We start from the raw sequence: 23,994 nt of genomic DNA on the forward strand, positions 1-23,994 counted from the left end.
TTTAAACACAGAAAAACCTGTCTGTCTATAGAATGACCAACTGTCTACTTGACACATGCACTTCTTGCCAGAGCCAGGACCTTGACAATTCATCCCTACACATGACAGCAGCCCTTCAGACCGGCTCTTATCCTGTATCTTTGCTGTTGGCTGTGCCTAACCTATTTCCTCTTGCCGAGGAAGAAATCAATAGGCTCAACACAAGGCCATTTTTAGATACATCACAGCTAGGATATTTTGGGGATTTTTGTAAAAATGAAACCTCAGACTTTGGGAAAAAAATCTTTTGAGACACATTTTTCTGCTCTTTTTTGAGGTGGGGAGGTGGGTAGTAAATGAACAACTATTTTGCAAAAATAAAACTTAAGGCTCAATTGCTGCTAGAAACACATCTGAGTGCAGCCTTATTCCTGATTTCTAGAGTTGCTCTGCTACCACCCAGTGGTCCAGGGAACCAAGGAGCATGATTAGCATGAAAGAACACAGAGAAAATTAACGAGACCAGTCACCTTGTCCACCTTCCAAGATGTTCTTGTGCCAGTTTCTGAGCCATCGGAGCAGTTTATTGGCACAGCTTTGCTCACCCTGCTGTCCAATAATTGCTTTAAGAGATACAGGCTTATATTTATCTACCCATAGCAATCTCTCTGAGCCATCTTCATTAACCTCAGAAACCAAGCTCCCCTTAGGTTTTGGGGCTTCTTTCTCCTCTACAGTCTGACGTTTGAAGTCCGTAAGTTTTCGAACAGCTGTGGTTTCTTTCTTGACAGATCTGATGGTTTCTCCTTTTTCAGGAGTAGAGTTGCATTTTTTATTATTAGCTTCCCTTTTGTAGGGGCTAAAATTCTTTTTCCCAGCTTCAGCTTTCTGTGGTGTCTTTTTGGGTTTTGACTCCACTTTCTTTGCCTTAGGAAAATAAAAAAATTAAAAATAAATTAAAAATTTAAAAAATACAGTAAAGAAACAGCATATTTATTTAATCAATTCCAGGAGTGCTTAGAAAGTGACAAAGCTTATGTATTGATGAAAAAAACTTCAAGAGCAGATACAGAAATACCCTCTGAGAAATAAAAGCACAGCTAAACACAATGTCACCAGGTTCTGTAGTACAATCCACAAAAAAGAGGCAGTAAGTGTTCTTAAAGCAGTCCCCTAATTCACACAGCCTGAGGCATCCTACAGTGCCGAGCTGATGACTGTAAGGTTGGAAAAAATGGGTCAGACACCCTTGAAGCTCTTGCAAAACAACACTTGCAAAAGTTGCTGAACCCAAAACAATTCCAAGGGAGAGAAAGTGATCAGCTAATAAGCTCAGAGTTGCTTTTGCCTAGGACACTAATGGTATCTTTGCATAAATAAGTCATGTCTGTAATGAATGCACCACATACATGTTAGAGCTAGCAGAGATTCTAATAACATTCTATCAGCCACTACAACCTAAATTTAAATGTGCACAAGAACCTTGTTACCTCTATTTTGGTATTGCCTAAAAAAATTACCTTTAATATTTTTTGTTCAAGTACAACAAGGACAAGATCTGTTATGTACACAAATAGCTTACATATTTCTGGGCCTGTCTGGGTACCACATGGTATCAGTCACAATTACTTATTCCAAAGAATGAATGAATATTCCTTGTTTCAACCTGATACCATCTAAGGAGATGCAATTACCTGCTCTGTCAGGTACCTAAAATGCAAAATAATGTCAGAGTGGGAAAATAACCTTTAGCTCACAAGTAGAGTAATTTGTCTTAAGCACAAACAAAAAATTTTCACTTTTAACCTAAAAGGTCAAACTGATGATTGCTGTGTTACTGTTACTGGAACAGAAGACAAAGTATATTCAATTAAAAATAAACAAAAGCACAAAAAGCATACCTCTGTTTCAGCTGCCAGCTCATATTTTGACTTTTTGCCTGGCATAGTTCGAATAAGATCAAATAGACCATCCTCATCAATAATTTTTGTACCTAAAGCTGATGCCTGGAGCAAAAGAAAGAATTAAATGTGAAATCATGTTACATTAGGATTTCCATAATTCATTTCAAAGGGTTTTCCAGTAAAAAACTATGACTAGGAACACAACAAGAGTTGATATAGCTATAGATATCTGCGCGCGTGTGTGTGTGTGTGTGTTGTATGTATGCACGGAACTAAAAACAAAACAAAGCTGTAAACCACTGGGCAACTTTTCATTTTAAAGATGCACTTTATTGTTAGTACTTCTTCCTGTTGGCAGGGATATTGGAAATGACCAGTTAAGAGAGGAACAACTCAGTTCCACTTTGCCTTTGGCCAGGCAGGAGCACGCTCACCTTCTCACATTTGGACTGGCCGCAGTCCCGCCCCATCACCAGGTAATTTGTCTTCTTGCTGACGTTGCCAGTTACTTTCCCTCCGTAACGCTCAATCAGAGACTTGGCCTCATCTCTCTCAATACACTCCAGAACACCCGTAATTACAAATGTCAGGCCTTCCAAGCAGTTCTCAGCTCCCTGAGAACCAGAGCATTGCAGAAAATGCCATTACTGATACAATTCTACCAAATAGCTCTTGACCATCAGCTATTTTAACCCTCTACCACATCAAGTACCCTATGAAACTCTACAAATAATACTATCATACTTAGCTAGGTAATAGCTAAAAGCTCAAATGGGAATAGCTACCAACAAAACTCCACACACTGTTTACCTGACCACACTTGTAGCACTCTGTGCTTCAAGAGTTGCATGTGAATCAAATGAGTGACAGCAATGTTCAACTTTAAGACCAGTAACTATTTTTAATGATCATGACCTCCTAAACCAAGTTCTGAATACAAATTCTTTAGTACACTTCCTTACATTTAGTCACTGCTTTGCATTACAATTTAGGTTTTTCTAATACATTTTTCCTACTGGGAAAAAAATACCAGTCTTTAAACAGTTAAGTTGATATTTTTTAAACTACTTACAGCAGTAGATCTACCAAACACTCCACTTCATATATAGAAACATGCAACCAAACTTACCTGAGGTATCTCTTTGGAGCCCAGTGCTTTGGGACCCTCACGATTAAGGAAGCTTCGGTAAGCTTGGTAATTGTTTCGCTTCTTTTCGGAGTCCTCAGGACTTATAGACTAGGTCAGGAGAGGAAAAAAAATAATATAAATATTACAGATATAAAAACAGCAAAATAAACCCAAGCTTCACAGTTCAGGACATTTGCATGCAGCAGAGGAAAAGCAAGTTCCAACGCTTGTTTGAAATCTATTAACATGCAATACTGAAGCTTGCTCTCCTTTTAGTACTTGTGTTGAGATGTTTTTCCTTGTTCCTTTTAAAAATATTTCAAAAATGTGAGAGTTTAAAAAATATGTACACATTGTTTATTGGGAGGTTTCTGTAGATTTGTCTGTTGCACATGTACATGCTTACTGAACTCTTAAATTGTCACTTTAAATTCGCATCCTATTTAATTTGTGATCTACACTTATATAAAAGTAGAAATATTACGAAGTAGACTTTAAGAGACACTTAAGCTTCTTAATCAGTTCACCTCAAAAGGAGGTGCAGGCTCTCCCTTCCAATTACCACTGCTATTTAATTGTCAAAATGGGGTGCTTTATAATGTATGATTAAGAAGTATATTTTAATGTTGCCAATAACTGCCAGTGTTGAACAAATACAGTCACTGAATCAGATAAAAACCCCTAAATTCTATTCTTACATAGCGTATCAATAATAAGAAAAAATGGGAGACATGAGAGAGAAATATAAATTCCTAAACAAAGCCACCCATCATTCTAACCACAGAACAGATCCTCAAGGTCACCACACTCACATCAGTAAGTTTTTACTCGCTGAGTGTCAGAATTCCTGCATTCTGTGTTTTCCAGCAAAGTTAAACAAGAGAAAGCACAGAACTGATTTTGCAGTGTACCTGCACACCTAAATGGGCATTAGAGAACCTCAGGTCCTTCACTTCATCAAAGTGTTTAATTTACACTTTGCCAGATAATTTTTCCCACACAGTTTTACAACTGCTGTAAGGAAGGAATTTACAGTCTTACCAGAATTCAAATCCTTAAAAGCTGCCCAGGAGATTCAAAGTACCAAGTTACAACAGTGACACCTATAACAAATGAAAACTATTTTCCTGCAAACTCCACCAAGACATCTAAATTAATTTTGAGAGCTCCTACCTCAGTCTTCTTGGGAGAAACTTTCTCCTTCTTTGGTGTTGTCTTCTCTTCTTTCCCTGAAGCTGCTTTTCCTCTTGATAGTGAATTTTGAGCACCTCTTTCCTTTTCAGCAATCTCTTCTTTTTTACCATCAGATGATTGTGAGGATAAACAAGAACCTTTCAACTGTTCAGATTTAGTTTGTGGCTTTGCAGAGTAATTCTTGGCTGCACCAGCTGAGTCTGTTGCTTTCACTTGAAAGGAGGCAGAGGAAGAAGAGCTCATATATAAAAATGTATCTCATTAATATTATAAATTAGTGCAATGCTTTTCAGTTTCTGTGTCCTACCTCTTTCTGTCTGCTTATACCCTGCTGTTGCATTAGGGCTGCTGTTGATGCTCAGTACTGTTTGCTCTCCTTCTGTGTTTTTCCGAGCCTAAATAAACACACAATGCCAAAGTCAGGATGTGTGTCCCAAGCTACCACAGGGACACAGCAACACACTTCACTTAATTGTGACTAGAACCTAAAATACCATCCCAACAGAGGCATCCAGCACACACTGTGTGATTAGGCAGGACACCCTTTACTGAGCAAGGAAAAGCCAGAGGGAAGTATAAGGAGTATGCTATTTCCATGAAAACACTTTCCTGCTGTTTTTAATGTATTTGTATGGAAGTCCCAAAACAAAGGTGCATAAATAAGAACAGTCCCAGCAATGCAACTCCTAAAAGGTTTAAAAAGAATTCAACCTTTTTCTTCTGTGGTGTTTCATCCAACATGGCCAGAGTTCTAGCAAATTCTTCATCTTCATGCAGCTGTCTCTCCAGCTGAAAGAAAAAAAAAAGATTTTTAGGCTAATGCCAAACAAGTTCTAACTCTAGTGTATTTTTAAAAAAACTCTAAGTGAGCACATAGCTAGAAAAAGGGTGTCCTACCAGAGGCAAATAAATTTCTGAAAATGGCACTGAAGAATTACTTGTCTCCTCCAGAAAGCAAGACTAGTTAAATCTAGTGAGAAAAATGGATCTGTTGCACTAGAAACATTATTGTGCCTGTATAAGCTGTTTTCAGAGGAGTTTTCTGTTAATATATTTTATTGTTGTGTACCCTTTTGTATTAAATAATCAAACTTTGAAGGGTGCACCTCATAACAAACAGCCTGCAACAACATGTAACCCGCTGGTTTTATCAAAAGCAGGCCCAGAAGACAAGTAGTAACAATGCCTGTTAAAAATTATGATGTCTCCAGAATGAATGTTTTATTCTCATTTACTACTAGCAAAAAAAAAGTATATAAATGTATATTAAAAAAGTCTGTCTGTTTTGGAGAACATAACTATTGCCCTTAGCCCTGCTCTTAGTGTCAGTTCTATTTACTTTAGGGAAGCAAATATACTTTAACTTTCTATTACTTACACTGGTACAACTGATTTTCTCTGATGGAAGAACCAGTAAGAACAAATAGTGCACAACATCTGTGAAATTTACTTATTAGTTGTAAAAAAACCCACCAAATTTAGTTTGGCTTCTTTTTTATTTCACTTAACAACATAAACCTGACATCACCAGTGACAACTGATCTGTCAGTTACCTTTCCTGTACAATATCGTGCCTTGGGGAAAACCTTTTCAATTCATGAATAGTGTTCATTATTGCCAATAAATATTGACCATTGTTTCAACAAGAGAACAACAAAATTACTTTCATAATTGAAATCCAACATGCCATGCTCTAAGATCCCAATAGATAACTTTATAAAACCAGTGTGCCACAGGCATTGTTTGTACATGTCCATAACAGTGAAATCCACCTTCCCTGAGTATAGTGAGAAAGGGAAAGGGCAGAGACCACCCAGTGCAAAGCAGACTGAGGCAGAGATACACCTGATACAAAGTACTGGGATGCACAGAAACTCTGACTGTTCTAGACAAGATCAGTTCAAATGAAAGACATCATCTCATTTTTCCTGACAGGTTGTTTAACTTTCTAGTAGGGTAAAGCTGGATTCATTTACTCTCATCCTTACCTTCAGAGGTGCAGATTTGTCTGTACAATCTACTTACTTCAAACAATACTCAATATTACAAATATATGTGGGAAATCAGATTTTCCCAAAAGCAAGTAAATATGTATCAGTGCACCTTCCCCTCATATTAGTACTGATTCAAATAGGAAAGTTAAGATATGCAAGAGTCATTCACATTTTTCTCAACTATAAGAAAATTCAGAAGACAAGTAAAACAGATCATGGATGGTAATGACTCTTAATTTTTCACTCCAGAGAATGAAAAAAACATAACACCACCAAAACACTACCAAATCATGAGGAAGCAGCAGGTGAATTCTGTGTGAAAGGCAGGATTATTAGAAGCACAACAGCTGCACAGACAAAGTCTGGATAAAGAGAAAATAGATTAAGTGCTACATTCTATTTACATAACTGAAATAATGCCTATAAAATAACTGTGTGACCAGGCTTGTGCATATTGATGAGTTTTATTACACTTAGTTACAGCATATCTGGAAAGTCCATCTTAATTTCTTAAGGAAAACCAATTTTAAGTTAAACAAACTGCTCTTGATATAGAGCATTAAATTTGTAGAGCTTTTACCTCTGAATCTTCTTCAAGCTGCAGTTGCCTAGCAATGGCCTCATCATCTAGTGTGCTGTCTCTGCTCTGTGAAGGCTATATTAAAGAAAAAAAGGACCAACCATTCAGTTACCCCATTACTGTGTCAATTATAATAATTTCACATGTACAGATTCCTTCTGTATGCTTCTAGAACAGGACTGTGAATGAGACATGCAACATTAATTGCTAGCTCTCTAACCTAAACACTATTAAACAAGGCTATTGTCAAGGGATTTTATTATTCAAAACAAGACCATACTATAACATAAATATCTCAACTCTTCAAACCATGCTGAACATCTCTCAAGCTATCAAAGTTGCCCCACTTGAAAAATACATCAGTAACTACACTGGGAACTTCTAAGTTCCTCCATACTTTTACTTGGTGCTTTGTTATTCCATGAATATGTGCCCCATAAAGCTTGGGAAAACAACCTTCTCCCTCTTACCTGCCTGCTCTCCACCCTCAAATATAAGCTATCTCTTCCACTCACCAACCTCAGAATACTTAATGGATTTCAAGAAAAGTCACTTGTGAAGGGGCAATAAGAAAACACTACCTTCAACTTTGTGCTATCTTATCAAACATGGAAATACTACACCAAACTTGTATTTAAGGACTTGACAAGCACACATGCATCATCAGAGCTCAACTTCTATGTGAGTGATCATACACGAGGTAGGAGCAGCACTTAAGCATTCCTTGCAGTCCAACTGTTCAATTTGAGCTGCCATCAGACACATGAGCAGCCTAAGGAGCCTCACCAGTACTCACCTCTTTCCTTTTACTTGCTACCAGCTTCTTTTCTGAGCGCTGGACACTCCTTGTCCCAAAGAAATCAAGTGCAGAGGTGGGAGTCTGTTTCACTGGAGAGAGGGGTTTGCTTTTAGCTTGTGGTTTTACCTCTTCTTTTTTCCCAGTATTTGTTCCTGGACAACCAATCGCTGACGTCCCGTTCTCCTTCGGTTTCAGGGAAATTCTTTTATCGGCAAAATCATCATCTTCATCTAAACACAAAGAGAATTCCATTACTTCTGGTACACAGAACTCAAGTTCTAATAACAGAACTGCCAAGAAAACTATTTTGGCACATTACATCAACTCAAATCCTAAAAAAATGCTACAGGCATTAAGAAGTTTTCTGAAAAAAAGGCTGAGTTGCACAACACGTAGCATTTAACAACTTCAGTAGCATAACTTGAGTCTGAACAGATTCAGTACTGAAATAACAACACAACATTGTTCCTTGTGCTTATACATTACCTCTCAATTAGGTAAGTTCACAAGGAATGCCTTCCCTTCTTAAATGAGGAAAACAATAAACAGAAGATCTAGATAATGAAATTTGAACTCCCTCCTTAATTAATGTCAAATTGAACAGCACAACTCTTCCTTCACATTTTATGTGATGCACAAAGGCACATCTATTTTATTACTTTATAGTATTCATCAACAAAGCAGCTAACATAAGCTTTGTAGACACATATTCTTAAGAATTTCCCTATCTTACACTATAAACAAAGGAAAAATATCAGAACATTTTCTTTATGAAAAAAAAGAAAAAAGGATTCTTGTGTAAGCTTCCTAGTTATTTTTAAAGTATTGCTCATAGTTTGTGAATGTTTTAGCAGAAACATTTCAATTCCATTTTTTCACTTTTTCCCTGTTAGAGATTCTATGAGCTCTCTACATCTCTGCACTTAAACACACTCTCCTTCCAGTACAGTCAAAACCAACTCAAGGAAAAGCAACAATTTCACAGAACACAGAAATCAGACAGGGCCAGCAAGACAAAATGGATTTTTCAGTTTGAAAGGAGGAGGAAAAGTGAATTCTTCTACAAACACAAAGTGAGCAAATAAACTGAAAGAAAATCCCCAAAATTAACATTAGACACTCTATAAAAGCAGCAGAAAGACTTGAGAGGAACAGAAACAGAGCCTGGTTTATTTGCATACCTCTAACTGAAGTCTAGTTTTACTTTTCCCAAAATAGAGATCTTTTAGACACTCACCTCAACATATCATAAACACAGATTGTTCTAAACATCTGTTTTTTAACAGAACTTGAATTTACAGTATTCTCACAAAAACATGTTCATTTTCCAGCAACCCCTAACTGAAGTCCCCACATTTCTTTTCATACAAAAATTTGTTTTCTTACCACGTCCCTAAGTTTAGAAGATGCTATATGTCTGTCACCTCTCATTTTTGTTGTATTCTAGACAAAGATAGAGGGAAACAATTATTTTTTGTTTCATCTGTTCTCAACAGATGGCAGTGTTTTGAAGCGTTTTAGGCAGCTGCCAGAACTTGCTGCTACTGAGCACTTACTAGACAGAATATAATGAGAACCAAGCAGGATTCCACCTATTGCTGGGAGAGAAAGTTCAGACGGGTAAAAACTAACACAAAGATGCATCTCTAAGGGGGTAAATTGGTTCAGCAGTTAAATTAAGAATACCTAAAGACAAAAATTTATCCAAGAGAAAGTGGCATTTCAGCCAACTCAATTCACAGAGCAATATATAGAAGAGAAAATTCAACCCAGGCCCTCAGCTGAACAGCAAGTTTTACACAAAGCTAAAAGCTTTACTATTCTCAACACGATTTATTTTCCCAATGCAGCAGTACATGTCCTGCTGCCATTTAGCTCAATTTAACAAGCTGTGACTATTCAGGGAGATTTGGACACTAGATGCTGTAGACTCCTAATTTACTGTAGTTTCAAGTCTGAATAGGAGATTGCTTATCTCAAATAATTTAAAGAATATTTCTGGTTCTTTCAAATTTTTCAGTTTAACAAAAAAACATTTGCAGGAATAAAATATGCTGTTACTGTAAATCATCGGTTAATGTAAATGTAATTACATTTATTTGTGTTAAGATTACACAAAAATCCTATTCCGTCCCCCTGCTCCCAGCTTTTCTTAAACTAAGGACTGCTCGATGCTAGAAAAGAACTTTCACTTATCATTACTGCTATCAGAGGATCTGTGTGCAATATTGATTTTTTTCATTATTCACTTATAACCATAAATAGCAATAAAATCCAACAGGATATTGCTTTCTCTTAAGTAGAAAGAAGTAGAGTAAATACAATTAGATTTCAATTTAAAAATGTATGCACTCAAGTCATTTGTGAAGCCAGTACTACATATTATCAATAGTTAGAACTTGGCTTTAATGATGTTGTTCCAAGAAATGACAGTACTAGAAGCATTTATTGACTGCAAGCAGTGGCTGAAGACAGGCAAGAGACTCACTTATGAACAGTCATTGATAAATAAAAATAAAGAAAAGGGAGAATGAGAACATGGGAGGTTGCCATTAGGAAACGAAACCAGCCTGATTCTATTAAAAATGGGTTTCAAAAGAGGCTTTAGGGGACTGACACTCAGGCTACATTTTCATCCCAGGTTCAGGAAATCCATAAACACATCACAAATTCACCTATCTCCAGGTGCTCCCCTTAGTTCAAGTACTGATGAACATCAACTTTTTTAGCAAAACCTTAACATTTTCCTCGAAACAAACTGCTCCCACACACCTACTGCCACAGAAGTGAACTGCAAAGTTAATCAGCTGCACCCTTCCAGTCTCCTTATAAGCACAAAGGCAACTTGATTTACAACTCTGAAGGTGCCAAGAGAGTAATTCTATTGCTGCTGGACTAATCAGGTCAATGTTGCTCAACACATGACCTGTAACAGGAAAAAGATGTCTTCTTATTCATACCAGCAAGCCAGTAATTTGTGGAAAATACAAGTGACAATTTGGGGTTTAACTTGCAAAAATTGCAGTTTAATTGCATTCTTATAGCAATTGCTGGGCAAACCTTGAGATAGCTTTACATGGGGGCATGGACTTCACGGAGAAATAGGAATCAATTTCATCATCAACTAGATGACTTTTCTGTTGTAAAACCTGTCTATAGCAGAACACAACTATTCCAAGAACAGCATTTCCTGTTTACAATGATCCATTTTTGTGTACTACACAAAGAAAAAATATCCTGAACATACAGTTCTTTATTTTTTCCAGGATCAGCTCAAAACTGCAAACACAAGTAAAGACCATATATATTCTAGTAGAGGCTTCTGGAAATCAAGTACATGCAACAAAGGGAAAGCTGATAATGTGATCAGTGGAACAAACAGGCAGTGACACTCAGGAGATTGCTTTTAATTATTTTGTACACAAACACTACACATGAAGCAGGGATCTATTATGCCAGGCAATGTAGGAGGACAAACTTCCCTAGCAACAAACAATTGCCATCCTGGGGGTTTTAAGAGCTATCCCACGACATTAAAGCACAGCTGGCTTTCATTTTATATACTGTTCCAACAGAAGCACAATTATGTTAATAAACCAATGCCAGCAGGTCGCTTGTAACTGTTTGTTATTCCTCTTCCTCTTTCCTAGCCTCACCCTTTCTCAAAAGTTTCACCTGTTGATTACTGAACACCTGCAGTTTTTCCCTAACTGAGCCTGATGAAAATTATCTCAGCTGTTTTAAACATAAATTCGGATCCTTTTAAAAGGCTTGGGTACAGGAACTACCTCAGCCAATCTAAAAAGGGAGCACTCTACTGCAGGCAGGGACAATGACAACAAGCAGCATAGGACAGGCCCTCAGAACAATGTATTTTATTAATTTATTATTTCTGTACTGTTGAGTTGCTCATCACTAGAGAATATAATTCCCTGGTTCCTATTCTATTTAGGATACAAAATATTTGAGGCAGGGACAGCCTGTTACTATGATGTCATAAAACCAACTCCAAATATAGGCAGGGCATCTACAGATCATAACTAACTTCTACTCATTATTACATATGTTGAATGGCATTTGTAGACTACTACATAAGGATTTCTGTATAGAGCTAAATGACTACATCCTAAAATCATTAAATCTACATCACTTGTAAAAAATTATAATATTCTGGACATTTTTCAGTTTCAATGACACCTCTTCTGCACAAGTACTTAAACCAGCTCCTGTCCTACAGGACCTGCCATCGCCAGCAACAGGCACTGCTGTCTAAGCTAAATGGAGGGTGCAAAAGATAAGATTTGTCTACAGTCCTAGTATTGACTTTATTTGCTTTACCTATGCATGGGTCAGTACCCAACACTCCCAACACTTGGCAGGATTGAGATTTGTACTCATCTTTTGCCTAAAGTAACTCTTTAAGAAGATTATCTTTAAGATAACCATTTCTCAAAAAAGCCAGCAAGTCTATTCCAACTCAACCCCTGCAACTCCTTCCAAAGAACAGATGCTATGTGTGATTAGCAAAGTGTATTTTTCTTTCTCCTTATTAAAAAAGCTAGTAGTTGCAACCTATATTTAAAAATTTAGGTATTATGTCATTAAGTCACACTAGATTTTTCATGCCATTTCTCAAAAAGCTAACTGATTTTAGTACTACATGTACTACAAACATGCACTTTAAACCACAATTGTTACCATTTGGCCTATATTGACCAGTCAAGGTTCTGTGCTGTTAAAAAGCTTACATGAATCATTTCACCTTTACACCCCTGAAATAAATTTACCTTTGGATTTTTCAGTTAATAAAAGGCAACCTTAGAAAGTTGCCTCTGCTTTATTTTTCACTTTGAGATAAAAAAGTTTAGGGATACAACACTGAAATGCAGTTAACTACCATGAGTTAGACACTTGAGTGTCAAACTACATAGCCTTTGATATCCTTGGTCCAATACACACCAAATAAAACTGTTAGTCAAGTCTGTATGCTTAGTTTTGGGACCATTAAAATACATAAGAAAGGTGAATGTATTTAAACCAAAGTAAATTATCTTAATCTGCAAACCCACTAATTACAACAACTCTTTTCAAATTAAATGCTTGCACTTGGCATAGAAACAGCTGTGTGTATAACCTCAGCACGCAATTAGAAGGGATCAGTCCACCAACTCATTCCAGCTTATTATTATTGAAACTTCTATTCACTTGAGCAGGTTACTTTTCTACAACAGGAGTTCACAGAAGCAGATCTGAATCCCACCACGCAATGAAATTTTCTGTTCTGGTTTAATTGCCTGAAGTTACCTGCGTGAGAGGAATATTCAGTAATGCCCGTGAATAATTACAAAACAGGAAAAGAGGTAACTTCAAGCAATCCAGGAAAGTATAAATGTGCTAATTTTTATAATGTGTATAAATGTGCTGCAGCTCAGGTAGCTCAACTTGCTAAGCCTCTCAGGACACAGTGCTCTGTTTTCCAACAAAATCAATCAGCGTAGAAAAAAAATCCAAACATAAATCCTCTTTTACATTTTGAACTAATCCAGCAGATTAACCACATTAAGACCAGTTACTCTGGCAGTTCAATAAGGAGATCTGAAAGGGAGAAAGAACATCTCCAGCATGGTGAATAGGAACAGGCAGAGGAAAACAGCAACATCTTGAGCTAACACAGCTACAGCTTGAAGACCTGCCACAGAGACTAAACTAAAATTAATTTTATTTCATGTCCTACCACATTTTAAATACAGGCTGACAAGTAATTCTAATGTCTTCTGATAAATGAATCCTTTTTTTTAATCAGTACTGCATTTATTTCTCAATGTTGCTGCTATCCTAGTTTCTGTAGAAAGAAAAAAAAGACCACTTCTGTAAAAATAAAATTATATTTTACTTCATGCACACCTCTGGTTTACACCTACTCCCCTATTCAGGGAGTTAACTACGCTCATACATTCACTATGTTCATGCAACACTCCTCTCAAGAGTTTGAGTACAAGACCACATTTACCATTACATGACCCTTACATTGTGCTGCTGGTATTCCCAAACTTAACCAAATCAACTTTAAACAGGCTCACTCCTCAGTAACTTATGCATTCTCCTCTATAACACCCATCCCTGCTTCTTCAGAGGACTTCTGCCAGAACCTACTCTCATTCCTCAAATGCACTTCAAAACTCCCTTAAGGTTCAGCTACACCTTCTCAACTGACCTTTCATGAAACACGTTAGAGGAAAGTTAACACACAAAATACTATTTATCTCTTCTTCACATTCTCACTCAAGTATAGCATTGTCCATAAGTAAGTATTGCCCAGAAATGCCAGTGACAACATTTTATTTCCCCATTAAATATTTCAGTGAAGGACATGCTTATTCACTACCTGCTGCCCATTTGAACCTGTGCTTGGATGTAGGGACTATTTTTTTGCCCACCAGTATTAGCACTTAATCAATTTTTTGTCTGAGGTTGTTTGGGTTTGTTTTGTTGTTTCTTTCCCTATCCCAAATATTCTCTACATTAAAAGAGTCTGTATTATCAAGGACCTTCACAAGCTATTCTTTTTGTCCTGTCTTCTCAGCTCTAAAGGAACAATTTTCCAGTAACCTGCAGACCTCCTCAGTTCCCACCATGTCAGTTTTTCTACCTTTATGCCCATCACTACTATAAGGCTTTTCTATTTTTAAAAATATTAAAGCAATGAAGGCAATTGCTACATACACATGATTACCTCTACACAATGTATATGAAAGGTAAGAATTCTCTTCAAGCAAGGTCAAAATTCTTGCTGAATAACCACATATGACGAAACCAGATGAGGTTCAACAAACCACACTAACAGGTCATCTACAAAGCTCAAGGTTCCATACTCCATTAAACAGTGCAAGTATTATTTTAACAAGTGCAATGAACATTTGGGTTTCTCCCAATTCCCTAAGTCTGTACTACTAACAAAAAAGGCTCTTTTTTCCCCTTGTTACTGTGCAGAATAACTTAGTTTAATGATGGCCAAAGAGAAAACTAAATATTTATTTAGATTAAATGTATCAATAAAAAACAAAGAGCAACTATTCTTGCTTTGTTCTTTTGCCTTTAAAAAAAAATTAACTTGTTCACAAGCCAATAAGAAACAAAGCAACACAATAATCCAGATCAGTCTACTTTTATTCAAACCAAAGGGTTCATTTCCCCAAACGCTTTTGGAGAAAACTGGATACCACACAGATATACAGATCAGCTGAAAAGAAATTCCAGCAACAAGAGGAAGAAAGTTTCAAATTAAATTGAAAAATACGTTGAGGCAATTAACTACCAAACTTCTACTGCATTCTTGATGCCAAAAGGCTCTTTCAAACACTGTCATCGACAGAGCCCTTGAGAATGAGATTCTGATTTTTGAATGAGTCCTAGCAGTATATTCTTGATTTAAGTTTTCAGTTCCGTAACAGTAAAAAAAAAAGAAAAGGACAAATGTCTACAAATTTTGTTGGGACCTTTTCTACCTATATGTCTACATTCCTAATCTTGTAAAATACATTTATCTCAAGCCAGCTGCTGTATCGATACCACTTCAATGCACTCAGCTTGACAGTTCCATCAAGCTGAAGAAACTATTTATAGAAATTATCAGAAAACAAAATTCAAGCATTATGTCTCAAGGTTATAAAGGTATTGTTTTAGAATACACTATTAAATCAAACCTGTGTGTACTTAAGACTCTTTTGATAAGAGTAACCTTGAGCCCATGGTTTTCAGGGATTTCACTAATAACCTTGACTAGTGTTCCCATGGTATCCCTATCCAAAAACATGATTACACCACTTGGAATTGCATAATAAATCTAAATATATACTGTTTATTCCTCAGGAATTTGATAATTTACCTACTATGAAATAAATGCTTTTAAAGATCATTTTAATTAGGAAAGAATTGTGGAAAAACTGTCAAAGGAAACAAAGCTTTGAATAAAAAGATAAATAAGACAAATAAAACATTCATGTTATTTTGGAAAATTGAGCTCATTTGAACACCTGATGTGGTACAGCAGTATGCCAGGTCAACTACCAAGGACAAGCAAAATAAGCACAGCGTATCTATCTTAGAGACACAGAAGACCCCAAGGAGGAAGAAAGGCACAGAAAAAATCAGCTGAGCCAGACTTCTAATACAATACTGCAGCAAACAATCCCTTTTTGTTTTAAAAATGCATGGTATTTTTATAGGGAGGCAATGTTTATGTTCAGCAATAAACTTACAAAAAAAAAAAAATACTAGCATACCTAAGGACAGTGTCCTCTATTCCAAAATAAGTGTAATAAAACTCAAAGAGGGATTTACAGAAGCCCTACTGAAATTCTATTCTTTAAAAAACATGTTTTATCAAAACAGATTTGGATTCAAGTCTCCTAATTCAATCACATTTTTTTCAGTAAGTACTGTGGCTAGTAAAGAACTCTACTCCAGAGACAAATACAGAAGGCAGAAGACAGAAGGTACAGCTTCAGCCCAGCTCAGACTGGGTGCAGAAAGACAGGCAACCACTGCAGCAACTGACAAAATAAATGTTTGTGTTGAGAGGTAAAAAGAACCTTTTAGTCACCAACACATCACACAGAGATTAGACATGGAAGGTTATATACCAGGTAAAATGAAAATCCCTGCAGCCAACAGTCATTTCTAAGTAGGCTAGTGAGCAGCTAAACTATATTAAAGGTACTTCCTTAACTTCCTCCCCTAAATCTACGGAATGCTCTTAAGCAAGGAAGCATTTCCTCATTAAACCACATGCCTATTTAAATCAACCTAAGCCACTACTTACCATCACCTCACTTTTCACCCTGCTCCTGACTTTACAGTACTTAAGGTTAAACTTCTGAAGTGCTTTTGGTTAGCTTGTTTGAGGAGGACATAATCTGTCTTCCTCAATATTAGGTTTTATGGTCACATTTGGGTCTATCAGTCAAACAATCCATCCCAATATAACATAGCCCACTCCACTACAGGTGAACATATAATGATATATTTCTTCCATTACCTGTCTCTGAAATATAAACAACAGGATCCTGCTTTAGAACTTTACCAGGTTTTGAAGCAGCTGTTTTTTTCTCAGGTGACTTCTTGGATTTTTTCACTGACTGCTCCTCCTCTTCTGAATCTGTGTTTTGACCACAACATAAATGTAATTTTCTCCACATACACGCAGGCTTTAATAGATCACATAACAGTAAACATGTGTTCACATACATTCAGCTGAGTGAGAGAAAGATTCCATATTCCTACCATATGTTAGGAAGGTCAGAGCATAGCTTCCCTTTTCATCCACCACATAAATGACTAAATGAAAATTTGGTCAGAACTCAGCCTTGACAGGGTTTTTTGTTTACATAACAATAAACGCTTTGTTACTTATTTCAGTAACTGCTATATCTGTACAGCAACCTTTCCAAAAATGAATGCAACCTTCAAAAATATCACAGCAATTTACTTCAAAAAAACAAACACACAAAATTAAACAAAAACAAACAAAAATTTTTAAAAAACTCAACATCAAACCCACAAGAAATGTACTATTATGCTGGTATGTTCCAGTAGATGGAAACCTATTCCAAAAACTAACAAGCAAAACCAAAAAGACACAGAGGTGGTACTCTGATTTTTCAGGAGAACACTGGTGAATTGCCACTCACATCACCAACTATTCTCCATATCCCAAAAGCTGTGGAGATGACAGATTTATACTACTGTGGATGACAGATCCTAGCATCCACATAAATAAAGAGGAGAAACTGAAGAAGCAGAGACAACTAACAAGTGTTAGAGAGGGCTAACCTCCAGAGTCTATCTCTTTCCATGATAAACACAAATATATTGTAATTATATCTAAAATCAGAGTGATTATAGTCAATGGACTTGTGTACTGGCACCCTGCACAAAACCACCATCAACAACACCACCAAAAACCCCAACTAAAAAACAAACAGATTTCCATATTGAAGAGCTTAGAGCACTGTTTCTCTTTTTCTATCCTACTACTAAAGGGTTAGAATTTGCCAAATCTCCAAACAATATCAGTACTTTAAAGGTAGCAGCAATATATTAATTTTGTACTCCTACTATTCCCCACTGCTGAACAGGAACTGTTTATAAAACTCAACCCATAAAAACTTTCAGATGTACAATTTACCTAATCAACTTTGCAAGCCAATGCAAAAAATACAAAGGAATATTCAGAAACAACTGTGAACACTACCTGAATCATAGATTATTCTTCTCTTCTTTTTTGTCCGCTTCTGTTTGGAATCATCTTCACTGGGTGAATTATTCACCTAAAAGTCCATTAGTTCAACCATTAAACAGATCCTCTCAGCTTTTAGTCAGTAACACATTCAAATTTATGAGTGTCAAGCAAGTTCTAACAGCAATTATTATTTTCCAATATCACATTTACAAACGGTCTTGTGCCAGCTCCTGTGTGGGAGGGGGAAAGATGCAGCACACAGAAAATAAGGAAGAATTTTCACATTGAAATTACATAGTCAGAATACTTATTTAAGTAACATCTCACTCTAAATTGTTGTGTTTCACATTATACATTCCATCCTATTAGAAATTCTTCCCCTCTTTACGTGATTTTTAAATGAGCTTTAGCCATTGCTTTCTATTGTATACAGCTCATGATTAACATGTAAAGTAGTCTGAAACCAGAACCCAATCTAGTTTTAATCTGTCATTTTAAAGAATTTGGTCTTTGCAGCATGTTTAGAGAAGTGATCCCAACAAACACAATGTTCATGTTTCCTGCACAGGTGTTAAAAAAACTGGTCAGCAGGCACCACACAGCAGACTTTCACCTCATTTGTAAGCATGACACATTTATGATATGTCTACATCTACTGAGCACAAACCTTGTGTTTATAAAAATTACATTAGCAAACATACTTAGAGAACTGTGGCCAAAAGGCAGAATAACTTCAAGTATATCAGACTGTTCTTACACGAAGTAACAACTTCTACCTACCTTTGTCCTACAAACCAAATTTTTTAAATTAGCAATTTTCTTCACCACCTACAAAGTTCTACTGCTAGCAGTTAATTTTAAGTGGCAGTTTCCTCCCATGCCTATAAAAACAATTGACATGTAGTCTGTTATTTTAGTATATGAGAAGTACCATGACTTTAAAAAATGCTAGATACACAAATAATCCAGCATCAGCAAAACCAAGCACTTCATAAATATGAAAATCAAAACTAACCTTAGTCTCCTTTTCCCTTTTCTTCCCACTTGAGGGTCCTTCACCATTTTTAATTTTTTCACTCTTTTTCACAGCCTCACACTGTTGTCGCTTTCCAGGAGGTACAACACCAAAGAATTTCCGGATATCCTAGTAAAAGGGAAAAGAATTTTATAAATTTTTAAATACAGACAGCTCTTCACACTACAAAATAGCAATGCACCGAAGTTACCGTCTCAGCAGCTCCATTACATTTATTGATTTTGAAATTTTGTTTACAATTCAGCAAACAAAGCCCGGATAGTTAAAGTAGCTACTCAGACACCCACACCACCTGACTCTAATCTTTGAATCATGAAAAAAACTTATTTCTTCCTTAGTTGGGATCTTCACCAAAACATACTGCAAGACAAACTCCCAGCAGCAATGAAACACAGTGACTTAAGACAGATGCATAATTACAATTTTTTTTCTGATTAATTATCACAAACCTAAACCAAACTATTTCTATAATTAAAATTATTAACACAGCTCTGAAGTAGTGTCCCATGTAGAAAGAAAGGACCAGGAGCTTGAAACAGTGAAGTAAGGGCACACACAGCATTCTCCACCTTCTCATAAATTTTTAAGACAGTTACTTACACCTCACTAAAAAACTAGCCAGCGAGAAACTTACAAAATTTAAATAAAGAAAAACAACACCAAGATCTATTTTGTTACCTTATTTTAGTACCTGTCCACAAAGCAGCCATAACAAGCTTTCTAAGCATGTAAAATCAGCAGCTGGAGTTTAAATTTTAGAAAAATCAATATTGTACACACAAAAATCACACCTGACTACTCTCTTAAAAATCCAGCAATCCAGTTTCACTAAAAGAAATTGAGGAAAGAGGTACCTCGTTGGTATCACTCCCTCCAGGCTTAGCAGCCATTTCAGACAAAGCCAGTACCTCCTGCAGCCTAAACCACAGCCAGCAGGGAAAGGCTGGGGCTCAGGACTGCACTGGACACAGCTGGGAGCTATTCCCATCATGGAGTTCAGCTGGCACTTCCCCACTATTACAGGGATCCACTAGAAAACTGGCTTCAAGTCTGATTGATAATAAGAGGTCTTTGAGGCTCTTTTACCGGAAGTCAACTCCTGTCAGTTTGGATTTAGGGCTTAAAATCAATGGAACATGTAATTTGAAAGCATAAACAAAAGATGGGACATGTATAGATTCGTTCAGTTCACTTAAAATAATTTTCTAGAACTAGAAATGTTGTTTCCTGTAAAAATTTAGGCTTCTTGTGTTTTAACTGCATCTATTAATACGGATTCAACAAATGGTAGATTGAAAATCATTCTTCCTCATCGTGACTTCACACTTCTCTATCCATGGAATTCATACCTTGAAGCACAGATTTTCAACACTCTACTATTTTACATGTATTCCTACAATATAAATGCAGTACTATATAAACTCTGAAATTTTGACAGCCAATACCTATAGCTAATAGGTCTGAAGAGAGCATCTATTTAAAAAGTCTCCAAGCAGATATTTGGACTTCAATTATACTCATTATTACTGGCTTCCTTTTAGGCTTAAGGTAACATAGGCAAGAGAAAAGCAAGTATCATTAGATCTTTTACGTAGTAAAATAATTTAAATACTTAATACAACACTGCAAAATAAAGTGACTTCAAAGTTCTCTTTTTTCAATAGTTGTTACTGTAAAGCTCAAAATATTTGAGAATTTTAGATTAACAGTAAGGTTCTATTAATTCTACTGTTTTCACTAAAAACTGTTAACTAAGTGAGGTGCTCTGCAAATCTACCTTGTTCTGCCAACCTCTGTGCTACCTGGAAATTGTTACGAGAGGGAACATGGATACATCCCAAAATCACAGTCATCAAGCTTGTACACCTTATAAGTAGTAGCAGTAGGGAATATGTATTACATTGGTTAGGCCAGCTTAAAACCACATGTTGTTTGCTTTAATTTATTTCTAAAGCTTTTCAGTAGGCTTCTCCAAAGGCTTTTTAGCAAGATTTATTAATCGCTATTTTTCCTCTAACTTGATGTTGAGTTTGGATTCCAGGTCTGGAATCAGTTTTAAAGTGTAGATAATTCTGTCAGAACCTTTGCAGAACCTTTTGGTGTTTTGAGAACAGGCAATAATACTAGAATTCTTTAAGATTTATACAAGTTGTATGAAATGCAAACTTAAAATACACAGCCCTGAGCTACAAAGGAAGATTGACATCTGTGCACAGCCTTCTTCAATATTCTGCTATAAATTCACCAATCTTCTTCAGCTATTCTGTTCCTCAGAGGAAAAGGTAACCTTGCTGACATAACACAATGAATAGAGAATTGCTTGGGAAAAAAGTATGCCTCAGGGCAACAACAAAGTTACCTTTCAGTGAAGCTTTTACCCAGGAATCATGAAAGATTTTTCATGCTTTTTATAAAGGCATGCCAGATAAATTATTAATTCACTGCATAACTAATTGCAGAAATCAAGCCACATAAGTATCTACCCTACCAGCTTAGATACCAGACAGGATCACTTTCCTCCCTCCTGGTATGTTATCTATTTAACATACTCTGACTGACCCTCCTCTTGGTGTATTATGCCATCCATACATATATAGGACCTCCAGCTGGAAAATCTGTATGTTCAGCTTTTACCTCTACTTGTTCCAATATGGAAAGGCTGCAACTGTCAAGTTTCCTTCCAGGACATGCCCCCAAAACCCACAGCAATGTGTCCTGTGTATCCTGGAGATACTCACCCGCATGGCTGTTCCCTTGCCCAAAAGGCTACAATCACAACAGCCAAGGCACTTTTGGCGTGGCTTCCCCAGGCTGCTCCAGCACAGCACCAGCAAGGAAGAACTTGCAGCAGTTCCACCCAGGCAGGAGCTGTAACTAAGAATTCTGATCACTCTCACTCAGTTAGGGGGTGATTTATGCCCAGCATCTGAAAGGCCTAAAAAGCTGCTCAGCTATCTTAGAGTTGTATGGCTGTGCCATCCAGGCCTTGCCTGCTCTGACTACTGCTTCAAATCCTCCCTCTTACACTGTAACAGAAGACCACAGGATTAATCATGCCAGGCTGCAAGTTCTCTCTTGGAAGATTTGTACCTGTCTCTTTACTGGGGAGAGTAACACAAACAGAAACTGAAACCCATTTGTTAGGTAGTACAAAGACTGGGAACTCCAGCAGTGTTTTTACAAGACTAGTGTTTAGTAAAGCAGAATATTTTCCAAAATAACATCACATAATCCAGTCTGCACCTCAAAATACAAGACAGAAAACTGAACTTCACCAACCCAGCTCAATGACTGCAGTAGAAAGTAAAGCACCTTACTTCAGGTGTAAGTCTCAATGAGGGCCTTACACCAAAGCTATCCTATTTCTTTCCAGTCTGCCTATTTCAGTGCAAGTTTTGCTCACATATCAGCTCCGGAACTTGGCACTTTCAGAACAACTGCACTAACTAAAATCAGATTTATACTATCACTTCAGTGAAACCAGTAACACCTGCTTGGGTAACTACACTTAATGAACAGTTACTGACAATGGTAACTGCAGAAGTTTTACAAGCAGTATCACAGTTTTAGGTGATGCTCCAGCTCCACATGAGTGTCCCTCTCAGAAGGGGAAACTCCAGAAACCCCTACTCCTGGGCATTCATTCCCTCAGGTGTGCCACTGTAGCTCACTGCTTAGGAACTGGGTCATGGCCACTAATCTGGGTGAAAAAATAAATCCCTTCTAATACAAATCAGTTTGTTGTGCAACTCTGCACACATCAGTTCAGCACAGCTGAGAACACGCTGCAGAGTCAAGCTAACAGGGGCTTCTTACACTTGGCACTACAGGAGAAAAGTTTGCAAGGGTGTGACATTGACTTGCAAGATGCTCATGCTGTCTCTGCACAAGCACAACAGGCTGCACCATTACAACATCACTGTGCTGCTGCCTCGGTTTCCACAGCTGCAGCTGAGATGGTTGAGCAGCCACTTCAGGGGAATGGGATGAGGCAACTTCTATACTCCCAAAAACAACGGCTGTCTTCGTCCCTTCTAGGACAGACACTGTGAGATGTGTGATGTTCAGAAGATTGCACAGAGGGAGAATGCCTTTGTCCTGGGAAGGTGGGAAAGGAGGAAGCAAGCCTTGCAAGATCAGTTTTCTAAAAAGGTGATAGCAGGGACATGGGACGGGCAGATCCCTTATTTGAAGAGATCTGAAGTCATCAGCCAGCCCAAAACAAACCATGAAAATATCAGTTTAATAGCACCAGGAGTCTTAGTGCTGGCAGACCTCTGTCAGTATAGTAGAAGACTCAGACTGTACCACCCACCATTGCAGAGCACCAGGTGTAAGCTATAAACAAGCTCAAACTCTTTGGAGAGTCCAAAACTAGAGCTGCACCTTAAATTGCAAAATTACATCTGTAGTTAAGACAGTAAAAGATGTGCACAGAGACTCCATCTGAATAAAAGCAAACTTATTTGAGCCAGAAATGAAAAGGGGATACCATCTTATGGTGACTGCATAGGTGAGTGGCACTTTGCAAAGCACAGGAACGCATATATGTTTATGTTTAGAATCCCTTTACATCCTACTGAGGGTTGCATAGTTACCGATAAACATTTGTTCACTTCCAGACTTTCAAGCTCTTTTTTTCCCCCATCGAACTGCTTTTCTGCAAATACGAGCTGCACCCTCCAGCTCGTACCAGACACGCCTCGCGTGTGCTCCCGCTGGAATGGCAGGAGGCGGTAGCACCGCGGCACACCGCCTTCACAGCAGCTTTGCTCATCCGCATTCCTTCCCCGGACGAGCCCGCGGTCCGCGCCCTACACCCCGCCCGCTGTCGGGGAAAGGGAAACTGGAGAGGCTCAGCCACATCCCCCTCGGCCAAGGGCACTTCCTCGGGCACGGGTTCGCGTTCCAGACACGCGTGGGAAGCCTCGGCCGCTCGCTGCGGGCGGGAGCGCGGCGGGGCGGCCTCTCCGCCGCAGCCGCTCGGGCTCTGCGCGGGGCTGCGCGCCCGGGGCCGCCCGCGGGGCTCGCTCAGCCCGCGCCGGGCCCCGACGGCCCCGCAGCCGCCCCCGGCCGGCGAGACCCTGCGCGCCGCCCCCGCCCCGCACACCCCCGGCAGGCAGGGAGCCCTCACCATGG

General features: G+C 37.9%; 1 protein-coding gene across 3 annotated transcripts in view; it reads right to left on the reverse strand.

Annotated features, from left to right (window-relative positions):
- The window catches only part of RFC1 (replication factor C subunit 1), a 30,856-nt gene extending 9,161 nt beyond the window's left edge, over positions 1 to 21,695 (reverse strand). The window contains exons 1-13 of one of the 3 annotated variants that reach the window (XM_041478117.1): positions 21,594 to 21,695; positions 18,835 to 18,963; positions 17,832 to 17,907; positions 16,662 to 16,736; positions 7,577 to 7,809; positions 6,781 to 6,855; positions 4,918 to 4,995; positions 4,514 to 4,601; positions 4,186 to 4,418; positions 3,013 to 3,120; positions 2,318 to 2,497; positions 1,881 to 1,985; positions 510 to 906 (exon numbers count right to left, since the gene is read on the reverse strand). In XM_041478117.1, the coding sequence (XP_041334051.1) occupies positions 510 to 906; positions 1,881 to 1,985; positions 2,318 to 2,497; positions 3,013 to 3,120; positions 4,186 to 4,418; positions 4,514 to 4,601; positions 4,918 to 4,995; positions 6,781 to 6,855; positions 7,577 to 7,809; positions 16,662 to 16,736; positions 17,832 to 17,907; positions 18,835 to 18,963; positions 21,594 to 21,599 (1,783 nt within the window). In that variant the 5' untranslated portion in view covers positions 21,600 to 21,695. Of the gene's footprint in view, positions 1 to 509; positions 907 to 1,880; positions 1,986 to 2,317; positions 2,498 to 3,012; positions 3,121 to 4,185; positions 4,419 to 4,513; positions 4,602 to 4,917; positions 4,996 to 6,780; positions 6,856 to 7,576; positions 7,810 to 16,616; positions 16,737 to 17,831; positions 17,908 to 18,834; positions 18,964 to 21,593 lie in introns of all 3 variants that reach the window. The other 2 variants (XM_041478037.1, XM_041478202.1) reach the window with 2 other exon arrangements.
- Between the last annotated feature and the right edge of the window lie 2,299 nt (positions 21,696 to 23,994).

The sequence above is a fragment of the Pyrgilauda ruficollis genome, unplaced genomic scaffold (genome assembly GCF_017590135.1).
Source record: "Pyrgilauda ruficollis isolate IOZ18807 unplaced genomic scaffold, ASM1759013v1 scaffold1, whole genome shotgun sequence".
In the NCBI taxonomy this organism is placed as follows: domain Eukaryota; kingdom Metazoa; phylum Chordata; class Aves; order Passeriformes; family Passeridae; genus Pyrgilauda; species Pyrgilauda ruficollis.